Raw genomic sequence first — 23,095 nt, forward strand, 5'->3', positions numbered from 1 at the left:
AAGCCCCCCGCAACTGGAGGACAAACATTCCACCTCTCTGGAGCACCGCAGTGTATAGCATGAACACGAGGGTCCGAAGCTGTCAGGCTATCAGATAAGTGCCTGGGGCTTGGCTGGATTAACTGGTGATCTGCCCACCACTCAGTGATTCTGGGTAGAGATGGAGCACACGGCTGCAGGTGAACATCCTGTAAGGATTAAAAGGCATTAGCCCTGAGCTAACGGTTTCTGGGGCATTCACTCAAGTGGCGAGTGCAGCCCTGGCGGTTTCCCAGCGCATACATACTGGGCGACCTCTAACCTTTCACAGAGCTGTGCTCCAAGAGAACAGTCGGGAGAACACAGAGCCTGCTGCATCAAAGGATTTGTGCTTCAAGTCCCGATTGCACTGTTTAGACTGGAAATAGAAGCCATGTCTGCCCCAGGTTACTCTCCAGATCTCAGCTCCCCAAACAAAAGGGTCACTCTTTGCCTAGGCTCCCCACCCGACCCCAGGAGCTTGCACTTCTGCCAGCAGGTATTATTCTTCCCCAGGCAGGCTCCTGTAAAATCAGACCAGGCTGACTCTCATCATAGCCCTGCACGTAACCAGAACATTACAAATAGCTTGAAGCTTAAGCTAGATGCCAGGGCTCTCTCAGTGGCCCAGAGTCTCTTCAAAGTCCTATGGAAGCAGCACCAGAAAGCTGGGAAGATTGTGCTTATGGCGCCCTAAATTCTCAGTCACGGTCATTCTGCGCCTGAGAATGTCAGCCTCTACTACGTCTGAACAGTCGTAGTATAGCCCCCTCCTTTAACTCCCCTCTTCATGATGACCCCAAAACCCTGGGCCACCCAGCTAGCTCCATTCTGAACACAGCAGGCTGTGCTGCCCTCCTCCTGCCACCCCAAGGCTCAGCCTATCTTTACTTTCCCCTCTGTCCAAAACACCGTGTCTTTAGCAGCCTGGGAACCTCAGGCCTCCCCTTTAATTGTTCTTTAGCCTCTGGGAACAGCAGGTGGTACAGAGTCACACTACCCTGAGCACTATGAGTGAGGAGACAAGTTCCAGTTAGTCTGACAAACTGTCAGAAAAGATGCGTTTTCCTACTGGAGCTCTCTCCCCGGTGCCTCTGTGAAGGGGCAGGTACAGGATTTTAATAACACGCCATTTCAACTTTTGTCTGTCGCTTATTTCTAATTATATGTAGAGGAAAAGAGCTACAGGAAATGCTGCAGATGTAACAACAGCTCCCTTCACACACAATGACTTCCCTAGGAAAGGGAGTACGTCTCTGTGGTACAGCTGTAAATGCAAAGATGTATTCTTTGCTAGTATAGTGCCAAGCAGCTCAGAAACACATAGTGCTCCCAGAGAGAGCAGGGCAATCCCCGTGTGAGTGTGGACTGGATGAGTGGGATTGATACACAGGCGAGAGCAGCTGAGTCACACTGGCAGGTGAGAGTGAAGTAGAGAGATACGGGAAAGAGGAGTACTGCAAAGCTATTCAGCTAGGCTGAGAGGAGATTTTATTCTACTTCTCTATGAAATCTTATCACCAGCCACAGAAGCCCAGACTCGGAACAGACTTTAGGCTGAAATTAAACAGATGAGGAAACCAGCCATTCCTCTGCCGCCACAGTCACTCAAGTGACCCAGCACCCAAGAGGAACAAGCACATGGAGAAGAAACAGCAAATAGAACCCAGGGAAAATGGATGTGAAACACAGAGGAGCTGACTGTGAAAGTGACCTTGCTCTCTGCTGAGGGCATCTGCCCTACAATGAAAGCAGCATGCAGCCCAGGCAACCTACAGGACGCATCAGTGCTCCTGGACAGCCAGAGTCACAGGAAGTGCCTCCTCCCACCTTTGATTACTGTTATGGTTGCAGGGATGCATCTGGTGTCTAGACACCATGGTGATGGGATGATTAGACAAGCAGTAGGTAGAAGAGAATAATTCAGAAAGATGAGCTGGTGAATGAGGGAAGATGAAAATGGTCAAAGATGTGCTGATGCAAACAGGAACAACTTGTACCCAGCCATGAAGAGAGCCACAGAGAGAGAAGCACGGTCTAGCAAGCTTCATGAGCCAGAAGAACCCAGACCGGGGCGGTGGGGGGGGGGGTGCAGGGACACAACCCATCTGATCTCAACTACCTTGCGAGGACAAAGAGGTGACATTGCATTTTCATAAAGCATCACTTCCAGCTTCAGACCAGCACTTCCCTGATCACCTAACAACGAGCAGATTTTCCAACCAAGCACAGAACAAGGGTACTTGGGGAAAGGTCGGGAGGCTAGAAGGGCCCAGAGCCCATCTCCAGTCAACTGCAGGTGACTGTGAGGGCACTGCACAGAGAGGTATCGCCTAGAGATCTGACACTCAGTGCAGTTCATGCTCTGTCAGCTACCCTCGCACCTCACCCAGCTCTGTCACACTCCCTTCCCACTCTCACCACTAGCACTCACACCCACCACAGTCATTTAGAGAATTAACAGCAAAATCAAGGACATGATGCACAACGAGCTCTGCGAATGCAGTACTAAGGCTGAGACAATCACCAAAAATGTAGCTCTTCCACAGGCATTTCCAATGTGCCCATTACCTTAGTGTCTTGGCACTGAATAGGAGGGTAAGAACCCCACTACTTTTAGTCTGTACGAAGGCACCTGCTCTCCTCATTCCTTTATGCAGCTACTGGTGGCATCCTATTGCTTGTTTGCAGAAATGAGGCTGATTTGTTCTTTCAGTTGCTGCTGCTGAGGAGGAAGGCTTGTGCGAAGAGCTGCCTGCAATGAGGTTTGAACTGCAGCTCTACTAGTCCCACTGTAACTGCACCTTTGCCCCACTGCATTTTTGTGCTACTGCAAAAGGGCCTATCACTACACGGGCCCACAATGCTGGCACAGGACACATTAGTCAAGAAATAACTAGTATTGTGCCTGGGACTGAAAAGTCTTGTGGCTAGAGCACAGAATAGGGAATCAGGAGACCTGGATTCTGGTCTCAGCTTTGCCACAGGCTCTCTGTGTGGCCATAGCTGTACGATACTGTCCTACCTCAGAAAGGGCACAGAAGGCTTAATTCATTACTGGCTGTAAAGCACTCACACCCCCAAGGAGAAGGACAAGGTATTGTTAATTATTACAATGCCTCTCTGCTCTGCTTAGTTGCACCTATGGCGCATGTTGCATGATAACATGAGGAACAGTCTACTGCGATGCATAACCAAGAGGCAAGGCCACTGTGGGAACCTTAACTCTGCACTTCCTGACAGGGGTGATTAAAATCTCTGACTCAGAGTAACATTAACACTGTCTCAAGGAATTGAGAGAACTTGGATGGTTTGCTCCGCTGGCTCACAGTGTGCTCACCAAGCTGCACCCACTAAGTATCCCACTTCAAACCTAGATATACGCACAAGGCAAGTAAGTGCAGCCAGTGGCAGCCAGGAAGCAGGGACTCAGCTCCTGGACTCCCTTTGAACTACTCAGCTGTAAAACAACTAAAAATCAATGGAGCTGCTCATTGGCTCAGCCACTTTCTTACTTCCCTGAGTAGGAACATGCACATGGCAATCCAACTAGCAGGAGGCCAGTGCACCAGCCCAGCACAGGCTAGAGTGTCAGTGCTACACATTTCCAAGAGACTTCGGTGCAGCTGGAGAGAAAGACAAGGAAAGCTAAGCCCCAAAAGATTGCATGCACAAGAAAAGAGCGTCAAACTAAACGGCAGCATAATAACCCAGGAACGGCGTTAGCCCACTGTGATATAGCCCAAGGCAACAGGATGCCCTCAGCACGCAGGCTCCAGGCCAACAGAGAAAGGGGCCAGAGCTAGGATACTTCGAGGAAGAAGGTTGCGCATTTGCTGAGGTCTGCTGCCCCCTGGAAGATGTGATGTGGTAAACAGTGGCAGAAGAAACAGCACCAAACCTCTAACTAGCCATTTTTACAGTGCTACGGGCAAATTACAGGACTGCACTTCAGTCTTCTTGGTGATAATGATAATCAGCCTAGTAATTTGTCCTTCTCCAGCTTTTTTCATCTTATGGTCTCAGCCAAAGGGCTTTACTAACCCAATGGCCAGCCATCATGGGGATAATGAGGCTGGTGTTATTATCCCCATCCTACAGAATGGGAAAGGAAGGCACAGAGAGGGAAGTGACTGGCCCAAAGCGCGCACGGAGGGAGTGGGAAGCTGAGCCAAGTCCCCTGCTCAATAACATACAGAACACATATCAGGGCTAGCATGCGTTTCCTGTCCAGAGAACAAACACTCAGTATGTGGCCTCTCTGCTGAGCACGCCAACCAGGGTCCAAGGGTGGCGGCTTTATGATGCAGGGAACAGACTCATGGTAACCATTTTCAGTCACCATTGCCTTGACTGGATTTGAAGTAGCACCTAGATGAGAAAGGCTCAGGAATCGGAATCTCTTCCCCAATTCCCTGAGCCATAAATAATATAACAACTATTTTACAGTATTACACTCAATCCTGGAGTGAGGGGACTTGCCCCTCTCCCTCGCCTGCCCTTGTCCAGAAATTAAATACCGCTTCTCCACAGATTGGGAGCATATGGCAAAGTAGGTGCTTCATGTACGCATGGTCCCAGCACACCAGAGCCAGCATAGATGAGAGAGCACTGCTCAGCGCCAACCTTGCCTAGTGCTAAAGCTGGTTGAGAAGGCAAAGAAACAGTTTAGATTAGTCTATAAAAGAGCATCCAAAATCCTGGCACATGTTCCCCTAGGACAGCAGTTGTCTCCCCGCCCCTCCAGTGAACTTGTGCTCCTGCTTCATGTGATCAAGGGCTGATGTTCTCTTAGGTCAGCATTGACTCCTCCTCCACGCTTGGCACAACCTCATTAGGAGGAGAAACAGCACCACATAGTGGCAAGCCAGAGCACTCCTCAACCCCCCTGTGGTCACTATGCTAGGAGAAAGAGCCAGAGCATAGAGAAAACAAGAATGAGGATGACAACAGAGGAAAGAATGAAGGAGCAAACATAGAAGAACTTCATGCACTGATCCTGGTGTAAGATGTTCTTGCCTTCTTAGCTCTTCTCACTTTCACTTCTGTATCTCTGGCAGCAACAGAGAACACAGGCCAGTGCGAAAAGCCATTCCCAGACCTTGTGTTTCAAGTACATGCATCAATCCAAGTCTGAGATGAAAAACAGGCCCCCAGTCTGTGCCAGCAAGCTGCATTTCAGAAGGGGCATAGCAACGCCATATGCAGAACAAGGCTATAGTATGCTTAGTGCAGCTGAAGACAACAAACCAGTTCTAACAATGAAACAATCTTTGTGGAGCTCTTGGCCCTGCCCTGTGTGAAGAGCATGTCTCTCGCCCCTAATCAGGTATCCCCTTGCCGCTGTCTCTGGAGAGGCTGCTCAGAGCTCTTATGCAAGGTCTCCTGCATGCAAGATATACCAAGAAAATGTTTGCATTCCTAGAGAACAACAAAGCTCCAAGCAGGTGTCCTCCTAACAACTGGCTTGTTCAGCTTACAAATTCATGGGCCATATCTGAGTAATAGAGTTCGTTCAGACTCACCCTTCCTAGGAACAGAGATGGGATCTATGAGAGATGCCCTTGGTTTAGTCTTTCCCTTGCCAGAGGAAAGGAAAGTATCTGGCTTCCAGCACAATAAACAACACACATGCTACACCTACAATAGAAGTTAAATCTCTGGCTTTCAACCGCCCTGAGCATGACTTCGACCAGGTGGCTCTAGGGAAAATGTCCCATTTCAGAAAAAGTCCCAAAGGCTGGAGGATCACCAGCAATCCACAGCTCCTAACTGCCGACCTCCCCATTTCCCATCGCTTTGTGTCACCTCAATTAAAGCCCCTCAGTGGAATCTTTTTGCTGCCTCTACCATCTGTCTCTTTACAATTCCACAAACAGCAACATGACCACGTTACCAAAGAACAGGTGATAACAACATGCCTTAAACACAAGGTCACCAGTTCCTTAGCCTGACCCGGACACTGCTAGCATAGGAGAAGCCAAAATGCTGGAATATTTAGCAACAAGAAAGCAAAACAGATGCAGTGTCATTCAATTGCAATCCAAACATATGACATCAAAGACAACAGCAGTATTCCACAGTACTCACATCACTGGGGCTGAGGTTCCCAAGACCGTTGTCCTGCTCAGACTCCCTGCCGGATTCATGGCCATGGGAGCAGCGGGGGTGGGAAGGATGAATCCAGATCTCCAGCCGAGTGGCGTCGTCTCCAACTTGTCGGAACGTGGACTTCTTGCCCTTCCCCCATCGGCTGGGGCTCAGTTCCAGCACCTGATGCTGCTTCTGTTCCATCTGCTCAGCCTGTGCAGACAAGACACAGAGATTCCGAAACCTCTGGGATCATGGCTCAGAAAAAGTACGTTGTCATTTCATTTACCGGGAAAAGAATCTGTCAGAAGCCAGCAGTTCCCCCAGCCTGCAAAGCACAGCAGTTCACTGCCTGCTCTATTGTTTGGCTGCTGCTGTTCAGTAACCTCAGCACCGGTGAAAGACGCTAGATTGAGTGCCCAGGAGTTTGAAAGACTTTATCCAGCCACAAAACACGTACACAGCATGAGCAGTGCACTGCCAACTTGTCACACCTCTGATCTGGAGCATCCACCTCTAAGGATGGGAGAGGAGGGGAGCTCAGACTCCATGGCCAACCTGAACTCTTGACTTATTTGATAAACCCAAGTAGTATGGTGGTGACTGTCATGAGGTGGATCCCTATCTCACTAGGAACTGGAACAACTTTCATTCATTGCTTAGCGAAGATGCCTTGTAACCAGTGACCCAGAGATGAAAAAGCTCCAGAGCTTATCAGTGATCTCTTGAATCACTCACTGCTCTTTGGAGAGAAACAGGAAAAGAAGCTTCACTTTGGCAGCTGAGTCTCCTTTCCACCCTCAAAAGTGATTTTCTCAGAACTATGCAAGAGCCAAATCCATACCCAATAGCGATTTGCCAACCTCCCCACCAATCATAAGAACATAAGAATGGCCCTACTGGGTCAGACCAAAGGTCCATCTAGCCCAGTATCCTGTCTGCCGATAGTGGCCAGGACCAGGTGCCCCAGAGGGAATGAACAGAACAGGGAACCATCAAGTGATCCATCCCCTGTCGCTTATTCCCAGCTTCTGGTAACAGAGGCTAGGGACACCATCCCTGCCCATCCTGGCTAATAGCCATTGATGAACCTATCCCCCATGAACTTACCTAGTTCTTTTTTTAACCCTGTTATGGTCTTGGCCTTCACAACATCCCCTGGCAAGGAGTTCCACAGGTTGACTGTGTATTGTGTGAAGAAATACTTCCTTTTGTTTGTTTTAAACCTGCTGCTTATTCACTTCATTTGGTGACACCTAGCTCTTGTTATGAGAACTAGTAAACACCACTTCCTTATCTACTTTCTCTACACCAGTCATGATTTTATAGACCTCAATCATATCTCCCCTTAGCCGTCTCTTTTCCAAGCTGAAAAGTCCCAGTCTTATTAATCTCTCCTTATACAGAAGCCGTTTCATACCCCTAATCATTTTTGTTGCCTTTTTCGGAACCTTTTCCAATATATATTTTTTGAGACGGGGGTCACCACATCTGCACACAGTATTCAAGATGTGGGCATACCATGGGTTTATATAGAGGCAACAAGATATTTTCTGTCCTATTATCTAACCCTTTCTTAATTATTCCCAGCATTCTGTTTGCTTTTTTGACCTCCACTGCATACTGAACGGATGTTTCCAGAGAACTATCCACAATGACTCCAAGATCTCTTTCTTGAGTGGTAACAGCTAAATTAGACCCCATCATTTTATAAGTATAGTTGAGACGATGTTTTCCAACGTGAATCACTTTGCATTTATCAACATTAAATTTCATCTGCCATTTTGTTGCCCAGTCACCCAGTTCTGAGAGATCCTTTTGGAGCTCTACGCAGTCTGCCTGGGTCTTAACTATCTTTAGTAATTTTGTATCATCTGCGAAATTTTGCCCCCTCTCTGTTTACCCCTTTTCCCAGATCATTCATGAATATGTTGAATAGGACTGGGCCCAGTACAGACCCCTGGGGGACACCACTATTTACCTCTCTCCATTCTGAAAACTGACCATTTATTCCTACACTTTGTTTCCTGTCTTTTAACCAGTTACCGATCCATGCGAGCACCTTCAGCATGTCCCAGTGCTAGAACAATACACCCCTAGCCCTTGTCAGGAAGAACCTGCAATGTCAGCCAGCCCAGCTCCAGGACATGGCAGGAGGAACGATCAAGGAGGGAGCAGCAGCACCTGCAGTATCAGGCAGCCCCACACCAAGACTCACCTTACGTTTTGTCTCTTCAAACAGGCTCATGAGGCTCTCTTTGGCTGTGAGGATGGGGTTGCTGGCGGCCAGGCTGCGCATGTAATAGTACACAGCATCCAGCTTCCTTCTCTGCAGAAACACAACCAGAGACACATCCCACATCACGCTGGAGCATGCCGTATGAGCCCACCCCCAGGCCACTCGTCACCCTGTACCTTTTGGCACACCCACAAGTGCAGATTGTCATTCACAGTTAAAAACAGAGTAGCCACGTCCTGCTTCCAAAGCACATCCCAGACGCCATGGGACCTTGGACTCTCCCCAGGGGAACATATTTACCTGCAGTCACCTGCACCAAATCCAAGCCTCCATGTACCTTGGGGAGTGCAGCTAAAACATCAGACCAAAGGCCACAGGCCCAGTGAACCTGGCACTGAACTGGGCCAGCTTAGTTGGTGACCACAGAGAGTATCGACAAAGTCCCAACCTCACGCTGTCCCTCACACTGCAAGTCTGTCTGTCTATGGGATTTGCTTCCCCACAATCCCATCGTATCTAAGCACCTCCCAATCCTCTCCACACCCCTGTGAGGTAGGGAAATGCTCTTCTACCCATCTTACAAACCAAGGCCCAGAGATACTAAAGGACTTGCCCAGGGTCACACAGAAACTCGGAGGTGCTGCTGGAGGCTGAACCCAAGACTCCAAGCTCCAGGCTAATGCCATAACTACTGGACTATCCTTCCAGTCAGCATCCCTTTTGCTGCAGTGGGGACCAGGGCTATTTGTGCAGGTCATTACTAAAGGGTGCCCCAGAAGGCTCTGTACCCACCAAGATCCACTCGGGATTTAGAGCATCAGAGGGGCAGCTGTGTTAGTCTGGATCTGTACAAGCAGCAAAGAGTCCTGTGGCACCTTATAGACTAACAGACGTATTGGAGCATGAGCTTTCCTGGGTGAATATGCACTTCGTCGGATGCACGTAATGGAAATTTCGAGGGGCAGGTATATATATGCAGGCAAGAATCAGGCTGGAGATAACGAGGTTCGTTCAATCAGGGAGGATGAGGCCCTCTTCTAGCAGTTGAGGTGTGAATATCAAGGGAGGAGAAACTGGTTTTGTAGTTGGCAAGCCATTCACAGTCTTTGTTTAATCCTGAGCTGATGGTGTCAAATTTGCAGATGAACCGAAGCTCTTCCACTGTCTGCCACCAAATATACCCTTTCCAAAAGCCTCCCTTCCCAGAAGGATTAACAAGCCAGACAGCAGAACCACCCCACTGGCAAAACCTACCCCAACCTCAGCCCTAAAAACCTGCATGCTAACGTCCCCAATGAACATGCTGCCCTGTGTCTTTCCCCAGCCCACAGCCAGCTGGTTCAGGACAGGACTGTTTAGAATGTGAGCTCGCTAGGACAGAGACTGTGTCCTCAGGGGTGGGATCAGGCAGGATGAAGGGTAACCTTCACACATTAAACTCTAGCAGACCCTTGCAGGGTACAGAAATGTGGCACATATGGCTAGAAAGGTTCCTTTGGTTAGAACTATAGGCACCAAATTGAGACTTACACGATAAACTCTCAAAATACAGCGTGCAACTGAGCTGTAACTGCCCCAGGCCCAAGAGCTGCAGATAGGCCAAGGACTAGGGCTCCTGCTGCCCATATCTGACTACATGTCCCTCTTACCTGCGGAGTCCTCATCATTCATAGCATGGCCTCATCACTGGGTGACAAGCATGGTGCAGACGCTCCCCCACACACAGCCACCTCCCCGGGAAGGACATCCTCTGTCACCCAAGAGGCCACACCGCGTCTGGTCCCACATGCACAGAGAGGCTCTTACCGTGTAGATAGCCAGCAGGGCCAACTGATTGTATGGACGGCCATTTTTGGGGGCAATGTGCTGAGCCTTCAGATACCAACTGAGTGGAGAGAGAGAGACACAGCAGGTGACTAGCAAGACACTGCAGAGACCCAGACCATTATTAACAACACAGAGAATCCTTCCCTTCATTTGGGGCCCCTTTCATCTCTGGCACATCCAAGGAGGGCAGGCCCTCTGCCCAAGTGGCAAGGGCCTGTGAGCGCATGTGCGGCCAGCACATCTGCTACAGCCCTGTTAAGTCCCTTTGAGGGCTGTAGTCTCCAGATGGGCACATGATGGAGAGGGACCAGCAGACAAAGAGTCGTGTGACTGTCTGCTGCAGATCAGGACAAGGAATGCTCCTTGCTTACTCTGAAGAAGATGAGGGAAGTGTCTCCCGGGGCACCCAGCAGGAATCATAGAATACCAGGGTTGGAAGGGACCTCAGGAGGTATCTAGTCCAACTCCCTGCTCAAAGCAGGACCAATCCCCAGAAAGATTTTTGCCCCAGATCCCTAAATGGCCCCCTCAAGGATTGAACTCATCTCCCTGGGTTTAGCAGGCCAATGCTCAAACCACCGAGCTATCCCTGAAGGGAACCAGCTAAGGCGACCCAGTGGAAGCTGAAAAGGACTCTGCTGGCTGGGACCACGTGTTTTGCATTATTTTGGATCCTTTTTGATGGTAAAGATACCAGGAAAGGACTGGACTGGTATGGTAGTTTGCCCTTTATTTTACATTCCCTATCGGATGTATCTGCTCATCAGTGTACACCAGTCTATTCCACATGCCTCTGTCCCAGGGAGAGGGCTGGTCAGATGAGGTGAGCCTCCTATTCCTCTCTCTCACCCCACACAGAAGAATTCCACAAGAACACCGGGAAGGCCGTTTCCAAAAAAGTCAGAAAGCTGCAGTGGCTAAACTATTTCCTCTGCTCTGCACATTGTCCCTTACAGACAAGCCCTGCTATGCTTCAGGGCTCGAGTCTCTTTGCTCCTCACTGTCAATGCCACATTATCTGCCATATATGCTGGACTTTGCCCTGCCTACAGCCCTGATCAGAAGAGGGCATTTATCACAGGCAAAAATAGAGGACAAGACCAAGAGGTGCCACCAAGGCGTGCTGCAGCCAGAATACACAGATGTGAGACCCTCCACCGGTGAGAAGCAGTCAGCAGGAGTTCAGCAGAAAACAAGCCAGCCACACTGTCTGACCCAACAGTCTGCACAGCCATCACTTCAGAGACCAGCACAGCACAGCGTCCACTTTAACACCCCCTGACAGGGGCAGAATCCATCAGCCAAACAAGCGTGCTTCCTAGGTGGCAGATTAGTCTGTCCAGCATCCCCTGCATCCTTCAGTCTTGTTGGACAGTAATCAAATGGGAACATGGAAGCTCTGCAGGCCACAGGCATAACTGGGTATGAAATGAGGTGATGCTCTTGTAGCTAGGTACGGTAATAGCTCTGCTTAGGGCTGAGGGGGAGGGTACATTACCTGCGCGCTTTCCCATAGTTTGCTGTGTCGTTCACTTGCTCCCTGTACCGGCAAATGTCCCCTTGGCAAATCATACACCTCTGGGCACTGATCAGCGCATACTTCACCTTGAAAAGAAACACTCAATACATGCGATGGAAACTCTGCGGCCATTGCTCATCTGTAGGCGTGCGGCACACAAGGACTCCACGTGCCCCCAGGGAGACGGGAGTTGCTTTTTAACTGGCGTTCTTGTGAAAGGTGCTGCAAGAAAGACTTATTTTCTCATGGCACATGTTCAGCATGTGCAGCAATAGCACAAGCTCCCTTCCCAAAAACGTGCCCTACTCCTGCCCTAGAGGAGTCAGGGAAGTGCAGGCTTCATGGCTCGTTCAGGCCTTGGGCTCTCTGCTGAGACTGCCTAGCAGGGGATAGTTGTGACACCTACCCACTAGGAAATGGAGCTGGTCTGAGAACGCCACTTGCTAGGCGACACCACTCCTGCTCCACTGCCCAGGGCCGACATGCTACTAGGTCACATAGAAGCGGCACTGCTGTTCTCTCTCTCTCCCATCACTGACCTGGCCTCAGTATAGATACAAAGAGGATGTTCAATAAATGAGACACTGATCATGGTTCTTTCTAACACCTGCTTCCTCTCCCAGCCCTGGTCTGAGTGCTGGGCAGGGCAAAGTTCTCCTTTGCAAAGAAATGGGCCCAATAAACACTGGAGCTGTTTAACTCTGGGTTATCAGAACAACTGAGCAAATATTGCCGAGAACATGCTGTCACCGGCATAAAGAGCCCCCACCTCCTGATGATGCCATGACAGATATTTCATTAGCGAGGGCTCAGAACTCTCATGGGAGATACGTCTTGGAAGGAAAGCCTACTTACCATCTTCCGCAAGGGCTTGCTGCGAATGGCCATCCCATCCATATAATCCTCCAGTTTGAACTGGTATGACACCTGCAGCTTCTGAAGCAAACTGTCAAAGAAAATAGTGCCCTGCAACAAACAAGCAGACAAACAGGATGTCCCTCAGTGATCATGAGCACAAAACCAAGGTCTGCCAGACACTGCTGGGTGGAAGGCAGAAGAGAGCCCGCTCCCTAGGGATTTGTTTCTTTAGAAAAAAAAAGAGACCTTCTTCTAGGACCTGTCATCCAGAGATCTAAACACATCTAACAATGACATCTTTGGAGGCGGATTGGTATTATCTCACTGTACAGGTAGGGAAACTAAGGCCTGGTCTCCACCAGAAAGGTGCAGTGGTTTAATTAAAGGTGGGATTTAAACCAATTTAATTCAACCAGTAGAAAAGTCTGTGAATGCCCTTATTTAGTTCAGTTTAAGCTACACTTATTTTGGTTTATTTGAAACTAATTCTTAACTGACTTAAGCCAAAACAAATCAAGCCTGTTTAAACCATAATAAACAAGAGGGTCCACCCAGCTGTTGCACCAGTTTAACAATATCAATTTAAAATCACACCTCTAGGCTATGTCTACACTACACACCATGCCACAGTGAAAAGCAGGCTGAGTTCACATCGCAGTGTGTAGCTACGCGAGCCAGTGAAATGCTCTCAAAGAGGCGAGGCAGTGGGAAAAGACTGCAACAACTCACCCCTGCCAGAACCTTTCCCTGCTGCTGGAGACTTTTCAGATGGAAGGGACAGGCTTCAGCAACAAAAAGCCACCACAGCCTTTCCCCGCGGCCGGGAAGAGCTCCGCGAGGGGCAGCTGGCAGAGGCTTTCCCCGGGGCCGGGAAGAGCTCCGCGAGGGGCAGCCGGCAGAGGCTTTCCCCGGGGCAGGGAAGAGCTCCGCGAGGGGCAGCCGGCAGAGCCTTTCCCCGGGGCAAGGAAGAGCTCCGCGAGGGGCAGCCGGCAGAGGCTTTCCATGGGGCAAGGAAGAGCTCCGCGAGGGGCAGCCGGCAGAGCCTTTCCCCGGGGCAAGGAAGAGCTCCGCGAGGGGCAGCCGGCAGAGGCTTTCCATGGGGCAAGGAAGAGCTCCGCGAGGGGCAGCCGGCAGAGCCTTTCCCCGGGGCCGGGAAGAGCTCCGCGAGGGGCAGCCGGCAGAGCCTTTCCCCGGGGCAGGGAAGAGCTCCGCGAGGGGCAGCCGGCAGAGCCTTTCCCCGCGGCCGGGAAGAGCTCCGCGAGGGGCAGCCGGCAGAGCCTTTCCCCGCGGCCGGGAAGAGCTCCGCGAGGGGCAGCCGGCAGAGCCTTTCCCCGCGGCCGGGAAGAGCTCCGCGAGGGGCAGCCGGCAGAGCCTTTCCCCGCGGCCGGGAAGAGCTCCGCGAGGGGCAGCCGGCAGAGCCTTTCCCCGCGCGCCGGAAGAGCTCCGCGAGGGGCAGCCGGCAGAGCCTTTCCCCGCGGCCGGGAAGAGCTCCGCGAGGGGCAGCCGGCAGAGCCTTTCCCCGCGGCCGGGAAGAGCTCCGCGAGGGGCAGCCGGCAGAGCCTTTCCCCGCGGCCGGGAAGAGCTCCGCGAGGGGCAGCCGGCAGAGGCTTTCCCCGGGGCAGGGAAGAGCTCCGCGAGGGGCAGCCGGCAGAGCCTTTCCCCGCGGCTGGGAAGAGCTCCGCAAAGGGCAGCCGGCAGAGCCTTTCCCCGGGGCAGGGAAGAGCTCCGCGAGGGGCAGCCGGCAGAGCCTTTCCCCGCGGCTGGGAAGAGCTCCGCGAGGGGCAGCCGGCAGAGCCTTTCCCCGCGGCCGGGAAGAGCTCCGCGAGGGGCAGCCGGCAGAGCCTTTCCCCGGGGCCGGGAAGAGCTCCGCGAGGGGCAGCCGGCAGAGCCTTTCCCCGCGGCCGGGAAGAGCTCCGCGAGGGGCAGCCGGCAGAGCCTTTCCCCGGGGCAGGGAAGAGCTCCGCGAGGGGCAGCCGGCAGAGCCTTTCCCCGGGGCAGGGAAGAGCTCCGCGAGGGGCAGCCGGCAGAGCCTTTCCCCGGGGCAGGGAAGAGCTCCGCGAGGGGCAGCCGGCCGAGCCTTTCCCCGGGGCCGGGAAGAGCTCCGCGAGGGGCAGCCGGCAGAGCCTTTCCCCGGGGCCGGGAAGAGCTCCGCGAGGGGCAGCCGGCAGAGCCTTTCCCCGCGGCCGGGAAGAGCTCCGCGAGGGGCAGCCGGCAGAGCCTTTCCCCGGGGCAGGGAAGAGCTCCGCGAGGGGCAGCCGGCAGAGCCTCTGCCCACCCCCAGACTCTTCCTGCAGCAGGGAAAAGCCTTAGCAGGGCGGAGGCAGACAGACATTACATGGCACGGTTGGACAGGTAGAGAGTGGTGTAGAGCATGTACTCGAGTACATACCCAGATGCTTCAGGCATGTCTGTATGTGTCTAAGCTATGTCTCACCGGCTACACTGCTACTTATACCAGTGCTAGTGAGGCTATATGCATATGTACACTACACTCTGCTGAAAAGAGCATGCCGTGCAGACATACCCTTATTTAAACTGGTGCAAGTTTCTCACCTAGACAAGCCCTGAAGAAGAGAAGTGATCTGCCAAGGTCATGCAGAACTGGACCAGAATGTAGGTGTGTTGACTCACCACAGCCCTGCTCTAACAACTAGAAAGCACTTCCACGCAAGGGACCAGCCAGCCTCACACCCGTGGTTCTCTTCTTACCTCACTGAGGAGCTGGAGCAGTTTGTTCCGAATTTCCTGCCCGCTCTCCCCTAGCGGATCCTTGAGGAGCTGCCGGAATTTCTCAATCACCTGATAGAAGGCGTTCTTCCAGAGCAGCTGATCCACATTCTGGTTATCGGAGAACTCAATATCCATGAGGATGCATCGTTCATACAGTTGCAGCATCTCCACTCTAGGAGACACAGACAACAGCTGACACAACAGCAGCTAAACAGCTCTGCCCCGCTGTGCTAGTTCGAGTGCAGACTCAGAGCTGCCAGGGAACCTTTGCTGAACTGCCCATTACTTCCCCATCCACCACGAGAATGAGATGCCAGCAACCTCTCGCTGTTCCACTAGGCAGCAAATAAATCCCCTCACCAGTACACTCCTGCAGAGCGTCACACACTTCTCCCAGTGTGAAGAGACAGGGTGCTCCTGCCACAGCCTCACCGTTGGGACCTCCCAGGCAGGAGCGAAACTTGGTACTGAGAGAGGAATGTACAGACTTTCCATGACGAGCCAATGCACAGAAGCCCTTCCCCCACTGCTGTCTTAGCCCCCAAATACCTGTTCATTCTGAGCACTAAATGTATCTGTGCAGGCCAGAGAAAGAGAGCCCTAGAGGGCAGGGAAAGCCCTACCATGGAAAGAAGAGTGCACCAATCTCCCCTCTTCCCAACCAAAAATAAGTCACAAATGTATGACAAAACCAGAGACTTTATTCCCTTTGTCTCTATTCCCCATCCCTCTTCACTTCTCTGGGATTAACTGCAGCTGGGAATGCTACACCTCCCCAGTTAGACCATATACAAGGGGGGAAGATGAGCAAGAGACACTGTCATAGAAATCAGGGTCCTCCCCCCAGAGCTCTCCAATGGCCAGAGCAGAACTGTTCCCTACATTACGTTCTCTAGAGCTTGGACCATTCCAGCTGTAAATGACTCCACAGCCCTTGGGAGATGATCCCGCTGTCAGTCTACATTGCCTTTGCCCATCGTCAGTCCATTGCTCCAATTTTACCTTGTTGGCCCACCTTGGCGAATTCTGTTCCTCTACTAGGTGTACACAGCTCACAAGAACTTGAGAAGGGTTTTGTCACCTAACCAAGCTACAATGCACCTCTACCTCGATATAACGTGACCCGGTATATCACAAATTCGGATACAACGCGGTGAAGCAGTGCTCTGGGGTGGGCGGGGCTGTGCACACTGGTGGTTCAAAGCAAGTTCGCTCTAACGCGGTTTCACCTATAACGTGGTAAGATTTTTTGGCTCCCGAGGACAATGTTATATCAAGGTAGAGGTGTATATACTGAGCTGTTTTCACCTCTCCTCACAAACAAGTTTCTCCAGTCCCCTCATTGTCAAAATCTATAAAAGTGAGTAACAAAAACCAGTGAGTAAGAGGAGACTGAGGAGGCAGAAAAAGCAGGGTCTCACTCTGGCCCCAGATCCTTCCACATGCCCCACAGAGTACAGGCTGCAGTTCTTGGCTATTGTTGTTTACAGACGAACCCAAAGCACTTCCATATAGCCCTCTGAACCACAAAACAGCAGCAACCTTCAGACCAACAGTCCCATTTCCCTCCCCTCCCGAGACTGGTAAACATGAAGCAACAACACTTCAGCCAAATCAGGGAAGCCAGACACATACAGGTAAAGGGGTTCCCAGGGAGGATGCCATTGAAAACACTCAGCAGGAAGAATGACAACAGAGTGATCTATGACATCTCTTCTCCTTGGCCTAGGACTCCCAGTCAGAGCTGGCTCTGAGCCGCCACACTCCCAGGCTACCCATGCACAGTCATTCTCCTTGACACATGACCATTTGCCCCCTCTGCTATATCCTACCTACGCTCTCTGAGACGCACACTGTAACTTGTCATCACACTTCTGTTTGTCTGTGCAGACTGGACTACCACCAAATGTCTGATACAGTCTTCTCTGCACACAAGTGAGCTGTACAGCTGGGGTGCCTGGCCCAGAAATATGTACATATTACCACTAGCATCTTCAGGCAGTTTGACAATAGATAAGGTGCTGCTGCAACTGCTGTCTCAAGGATGGTCCTTTAAGATGCCCTGGAACAGCTAGTGCTGTCTGCAGTAAAACATAGCGAAGTCCTGTCCAGTTCCTCCATGGAGCGTGGATTGTGAGAGTCCTGAAAACTCTAGATAGGTCTAGAAATTAATTCACTTGCTGAACCTGCTGCTGTCAGCTATGAAAACAAGTCACCAGAGAAGCCCTGGAAACAAGGAGGTCACTGAGTGAACATGGAAGCTGGAGAGCAGGAGCTGTTGCTGTCATGAAGCTAACAAGGGTGCCAATTTCATTTCTTCCTCACTATGTGGCAGCATCAGGCCATTCCCACTGGAGGGCACAGAGTTTAACAATGTCAGCAGTGACAGGCTCTATTCAGTTCTAAAACTGCCAGCATTATCACATCATTATATAGCATCAGAACCCTCCCGAATGAATACCAGATGTGTAGTCCCTGCCCAGAGACTCTCACAATCAAACAGACACTAAATGAATATAGCAGACTGTCTTGTGGATCAGGCTTGGAATGCAAAGCCTGCTGGACAGAAACCAGGGACACAGTCATCTTACCAGAATGGCTGAGAGCATGTAAGTCAGGGCTTGCAGACGCTCAGCTGCCAGGCACCACCAGGCCAAGAAACGCTCCAGAGCCAGGAGCCACTCCAGCAGCCCCTCTCCTCCCCTCATAGCAACAAGATTCTCTAACTATATGTGATGCAGTAGGGACTGTCTGTGTGGGGGATGGGAGAGCCAGGGATGTCTTTAGATGAGTGACAGCTGCTCAGCCTGTAATCTGAGCCAGGCAGGGGGGAGGGGGTCAGCACCTTTGCGGGGAAGCTGGACAAAAGAAGGGGCCGGCTGGAGGAGTGCAGTTCAGTTTCGGTTTTGGGCTGGGTGGTTGGAATTCAGGGTATCCCAAGCTGGGATCCAAAGACCCTGAATCTCCAGAAGGACTCGACTGAGGGATCCTGGTTGGGCCTCCAAGCTCTGCTGTAACCTGCATTCCTGTTGTCCAATAAACCTTCTGTTTTACTGGCTGGCTGAGAGTCACTGTGAGTCCCAGGAAGAGGGGTGCCGGGCCGGACTCCCCCACACTCCATGACACTATAAAAAGCTCAGACTTCGCCCTGCTGCCTGTGCCTTTCCAACATCAGGCCACCTACTCATTTAAAAGCTGCTTCTGCACAGCCAGTGGAAGCAAAGGTTCTCCCTGGGTTTTCTTCACTCAGTTACACACAAACCCATTAGCACAACTGCAGACATGGCTTGCCACAGGCTAGGTAGCCATCCACCCCCACCGCTCTGGAATGTAGCTGGGCCGTGGCCAGTCCCTCCCAAGCACATGCCCAAGGACACATCAAACATTTGAGGGTGGTATTTCTGCAAACGTTTACCCAGTGGGGATGATGCTGTAAGCTCATCCCCTCCCCTAGCCCCACACAGCATAGCCCAAAGTGAAAGCTTCAAACCTCAGTTGTGCCATCTTCTCAAGACCCTCGGGGCTGATGCGGTCTCTGGAAAGCAGGTTGCTGAGCTGCTGCTCCTGGTTCCCAGCCTCTCGCAGGAGTTTGCTGAGCTCCTGCTGCTGTATGTTCCTCATCTGCTGCTCCATCTCCGGACTCAAAGGGGTAGAGGGGAGGGGGCTGCAGATATACTGCCCTGACTGGCCTGGATATCCGGGGTAGTAAGCTCCTGGGTAAACACTGTTATTGGGGCCCATCTGATATTGTAAAGAATACCCTCCATAAGAATATTGAGGACCTTGGCCTTTTGGACTAGGGTAATAATAGGGGTTGTCAGAGTTCTGAAATTTATAGTGGGAGGCCTGCGACTGGCGTGCATCCCCCCAGGAAGTGGGGCTCACTTCATCGTCAGTATCTAGAAAATGAAGCTGTGAGGTCTGGCTCTTCAGAGCAGGTTTTTGGTCCGGGTTGTTTGGATCCCACAATCTGCGCAAAGTGCCTCCACGGCCCCTGCCTCTGGGCCCCTTGCTGCCACCACTCCCAAGCAGGAGCCTGGGCCCAGACTGGGTAGATTCGGGAGAGCCTGCAGCACTGGCAGAGAGGTCTGTGTTGGCAGGTAGGATGAGAATCCCACGGCCTCTCCCTTGAGGCTCCCTGCCCTTCATCTCCACAGCCTCTAGCGAGTCACTTACATTAAAAACCTTTGGAGGCTTTTCCTTGTCTGTCTGCGCCACACAGATGTCTCTGTGCACAGTCGTGTTATCGAAGGTGACGCGCAGGGCTCCCTTGGCCTCCTTCCCATTGCTGCTCCACTCACTCTCACTTTGAGAAGCTCGGCTCTGCTCTGGGTGCTTTCCCTCCGAATTCCTGCTGGCGCCATAAGCTTCTGGCTCCCCAGTTTTGTCATCTTCCAGAGAGTCAGTGGAGGAAGCAGAGAGCTGTTTTTTAGGACGGCTTCTCTCTTTGGCCCGCTCCTGTCGCTTCCTTCCCCCATCAGCCAGTGGGATGCCATCTGTGCTGTTGCTGCTCCCTGCTGAGCTTGTGCTACAGGTGCGGTAACGGCTCCTCCGTTTGTCAGAGCGGGAGTATCGCTTGGTAGATCCCAGCTTCCCCTGGATCAAGTCATCACTTGACTTCCTGACCCTGTCAGCCCGCGCTACCTCAATTCCTTTTCCTCCCCTTCTGCTTTTCACTCCCTCACTAGTCAGGCTTCCCTCCTTCTCCTCTCTGTTCAGTTTAGTTCTGCTGCTGTTGCTGCCTTTCCCAATGTCCCTTTCAGTCTCTTCATCTCCTTCAACTCTCAGCTGTTCCATCTTACTGACGATTTCATCATTGGCTGGCTGGCTGGTTGCCTCCTTGGCAACAGTCTGCAGGCGTTTCCCAGGCTGATAGATCTGCTGGTCCGGCTTCTTGGTTCTCCTGATGATCCTGGGACACCAGTCATCTGAGACAGAGTGTTTATCCAAATTCTCTTGGCTCTGAAAAACAGCTTTATTTTCCATCTCTCCATTTCCCTGGGAGGGACCATTCTGCTTCTGACTGTTACCTTTGCTGAGCTCTCCAGTGACCTGAGATCCCCCGCCAGTACCAGCAGGATCTTTGTCGCTAGCAGTTTCATCCTTGGATTCCTCAGATCTGGTCCCTTCATACGCTGAGGCTTCCTGTTTCAATAGTGTGTTTTTGTTCCTAAGCCGGGAGAGGCCAGGCTTATATATTTCAAGGTCTGGACGCCGGTTATCTTTACGATGCCTGGGCTCCTTCAGTTCCTTCATGTTCTCTGTAAAAAAGAGATAAAGAGGTGGGGGTTATTCCAGTTATGGAACAGCAAAGCAGAATAAGAGTTAGAGAGACAGAAACATTAGAGAAATGTGAAGAGTCTTTAATGGTCTCAGGGTGGCTTCAAGAGAAGCAGAGGTTTTAAAATTGAGACTATCAGAGCTGAAGTTCTTTATCTGGGTATTATGTGAAATCACACAGAGCGGGATGAGAAATGCAAAGGCAGGATGCAGAGAGGAAACCGATGACTCTGAGCCTGTGGCCTTATTTCAGGATACATATTGCTGTTATTTGTTAAGCACCTCCAATGTACCCCTCACTGTACAGAATACATGTACAAAACAGCCTTAGCCTCAAGCAGCTTACAAGCTAAGAAACAGACAAGACACACTGGGAGACTTAGAGCAGAATGCAAGCTAAGGGTTTTGTTGCTGCTGTTTTCCTGATTTCACCCTCTGCTCTTCTGATCTGTCTGTTGGTGGTACATGTGCCTTCCCCTCTGCAGCTCTTGACATTTGGAACAGCCCCCTGTACTTCCCTGCCTCATTTACATACATCCCATTTCAACTCAGCACTGAAGACTTCTTTTCTCCTGGGCTCACAACTCGTTATATTTCTCTCTGTGTAATGATATTAATACTAGAAGTACTTAAAAGAACACAACTGACATGAAAAAGACTATGTAAAATAATGTCATCACATGCAACAACATTATATATTATTCTTATTAAATATGTATCTTCGGCTGGGGTTTTACATCTTATTATAGAATGGTTTCTACTTCATACCAACTGAAAACCACCACAAAGATGGCCTGTCATACCTAGCAGAGAGAAATCACTCAAAGCAAGAACACACCTCCCTCTGAAGCAAATATACTGGAGATTATAGATCCTCTCTCACTAATCTCCTCCCACAGCAGCCTAACCAATTAATTGACAGTAACAAATGAAGGCACCTCTGAGGTAGTTCTGAGGTTTCTGTCATTAGAACACTGGATAAACTGCATCCATGACGACAGAGCACTGATGAGAGAAGCTTCTGAAATGGGAGTGGTGAGGGTGGACTTTTTCTGGAGGCACTTGTCCCCTAGATAGTTGGGCACAGTTTGTTTTGCTGCATTAAACTTGATTTTAGAATTTCAGCTTCCTCAGTTTCTCCTTGGATGATTTCATACTCCACACAAATTAACAGAAGTAGCTTGATTGCTGTGACACCACCATAAAACCATGTGGTATTAAATTGCTTTCACTCTAACCAAACAACAGTACTGTCAAGATATGAGGACGTCAAGGTAGTGGCTGCACTTCTAGATCAGTCTCAAATGAATCTCACTGACTAATAATTTGAGGATAGTTAGGAGGAGATGCAGCAGTCCTGACTCTCGCTGCTTTAACTTTGACAGCCACGATGCCTGGGAAAACTTACAGGTAACGACGGCATATAATCATAATCATCAAGTAGTCAGTGCAGCTTTCTGTGCTGCACTAGCTGGAATCTCCATCACAAGCAGCCTTGGATAAAAAACAATTCAGCATCTGTGAAGCCAATATTCATAGTCTCAAAGCTCCACTCTGCTCACAATACTTCAGAGCAAAGAGAGTTAATCATTCCTGTAACACAGACATACACTTGCCTTGCCGATCACATTAGCTGGCTCAAAACCAGTCAAGAAATTCAGAGGGAAAGGACTTATGGGCCATCATGACATTCAACTAACAAGAACAACTAATTTGTATATCACACTTCTCATCAGTAGATCCCAAAATGCTTTACAGAGGAGCGAAATTAATCAATTTTCCAGATGCTTTGGACATTACGGGCCAAGCCAGAATCATTCAAGCCCTCCTACAGCCGCTACCTGACAATAGCAAAAGGCAACAATATTTGCAAAGAAGCAAACAGAGATGGGCATTCTGAATCCAGTGACAATGGGACGGATTGCCTTTAGTAATCCTTTGCATTTATCTAGCAGTTTTCATCCTCAAAGCACTGTACAAACCTTAATTAACTAACTCTTACAACCCACTCCCTCTTCACCTGTCCCCAGGAGGCAGGTAACCCCCTTTTGCAGATGGGGAAGCAAATGGCAGAGAGGGTGACTGGAATTCATTTACTAGATGTGCAGTGCTATACTCAGAGACCTCTGGGAATGAGTACTTGGGGACACTGATATAGTGGGAAGCTGCTGCAATAATGGGCAGCCGTGCAGCAAAATGAAATGGATGATGAACCACACCAGCAATGAAATGGAGACCAGCACTGAAAAGCACAACATAAGAAGCCGGCAAAGATGAGAACGCAGGCCAAGAGCTCTGCAGAACCTAACTGGTCACCGCTGGCCAGTAGCACAGCGTAAGCAAGCTCTGCACTTGGAAGTGGGCAGAAGGAACTTAAGAGGATGGAAATATACCTCTGCTGGCATGTGCAGCTTTCAGAATACCATAGACGGATTATTGACATTAAGTTCTCATGAACATAGTGTTCTCAAACAGGAAGTGCAGGCAAGCTGTGTAGCTACTTCTGGCCCAATAGTGATAGCATCTATCAGTTT

General features: G+C 50.7%; 2 protein-coding genes across 5 annotated transcripts in view; both read right to left on the bottom strand.

The window, feature by feature from the left end:
* The window catches only part of LOC115636335 (protein ABHD15-like), a 575,307-nt gene that overhangs the window by 509,826 nt on the left and 42,386 nt on the right, over positions 1 to 23,095 (bottom strand). The gene's annotated exons all lie outside the window — the stretch shown is intronic.
* The window catches only part of SMG6 (SMG6 nonsense mediated mRNA decay factor), a 149,150-nt gene that overhangs the window by 125,052 nt on the left and 1,003 nt on the right, over positions 1 to 23,095 (bottom strand). For all 4 annotated transcript variants that reach the window (XM_030536256.1, XM_030536255.1, XM_030536254.1 and 1 more), the window contains exons 2-8: positions 18,772 to 20,542; positions 15,261 to 15,453; positions 12,549 to 12,659; positions 11,673 to 11,779; positions 10,154 to 10,232; positions 8,327 to 8,437; positions 6,109 to 6,321 (exon numbers count right to left, since the gene is read on the bottom strand). In XM_030536256.1, the coding sequence (XP_030392116.1) occupies positions 6,109 to 6,321; positions 8,327 to 8,437; positions 10,154 to 10,232; positions 11,673 to 11,779; positions 12,549 to 12,659; positions 15,261 to 15,453; positions 18,772 to 20,537 (2,580 nt within the window). In that variant the 5' untranslated portion in view covers positions 20,538 to 20,542. The remainder of the gene's footprint in view (positions 1 to 6,108; positions 6,322 to 8,326; positions 8,438 to 10,153; positions 10,233 to 11,672; positions 11,780 to 12,548; positions 12,660 to 15,260; positions 15,454 to 18,771; positions 20,543 to 23,095) is intronic.

The sequence above is a fragment of the Gopherus evgoodei genome, chromosome 17 (genome assembly GCF_007399415.2).
Source record: "Gopherus evgoodei ecotype Sinaloan lineage chromosome 17, rGopEvg1_v1.p, whole genome shotgun sequence".
In the NCBI taxonomy this organism is placed as follows: domain Eukaryota; kingdom Metazoa; phylum Chordata; order Testudines; family Testudinidae; genus Gopherus; species Gopherus evgoodei.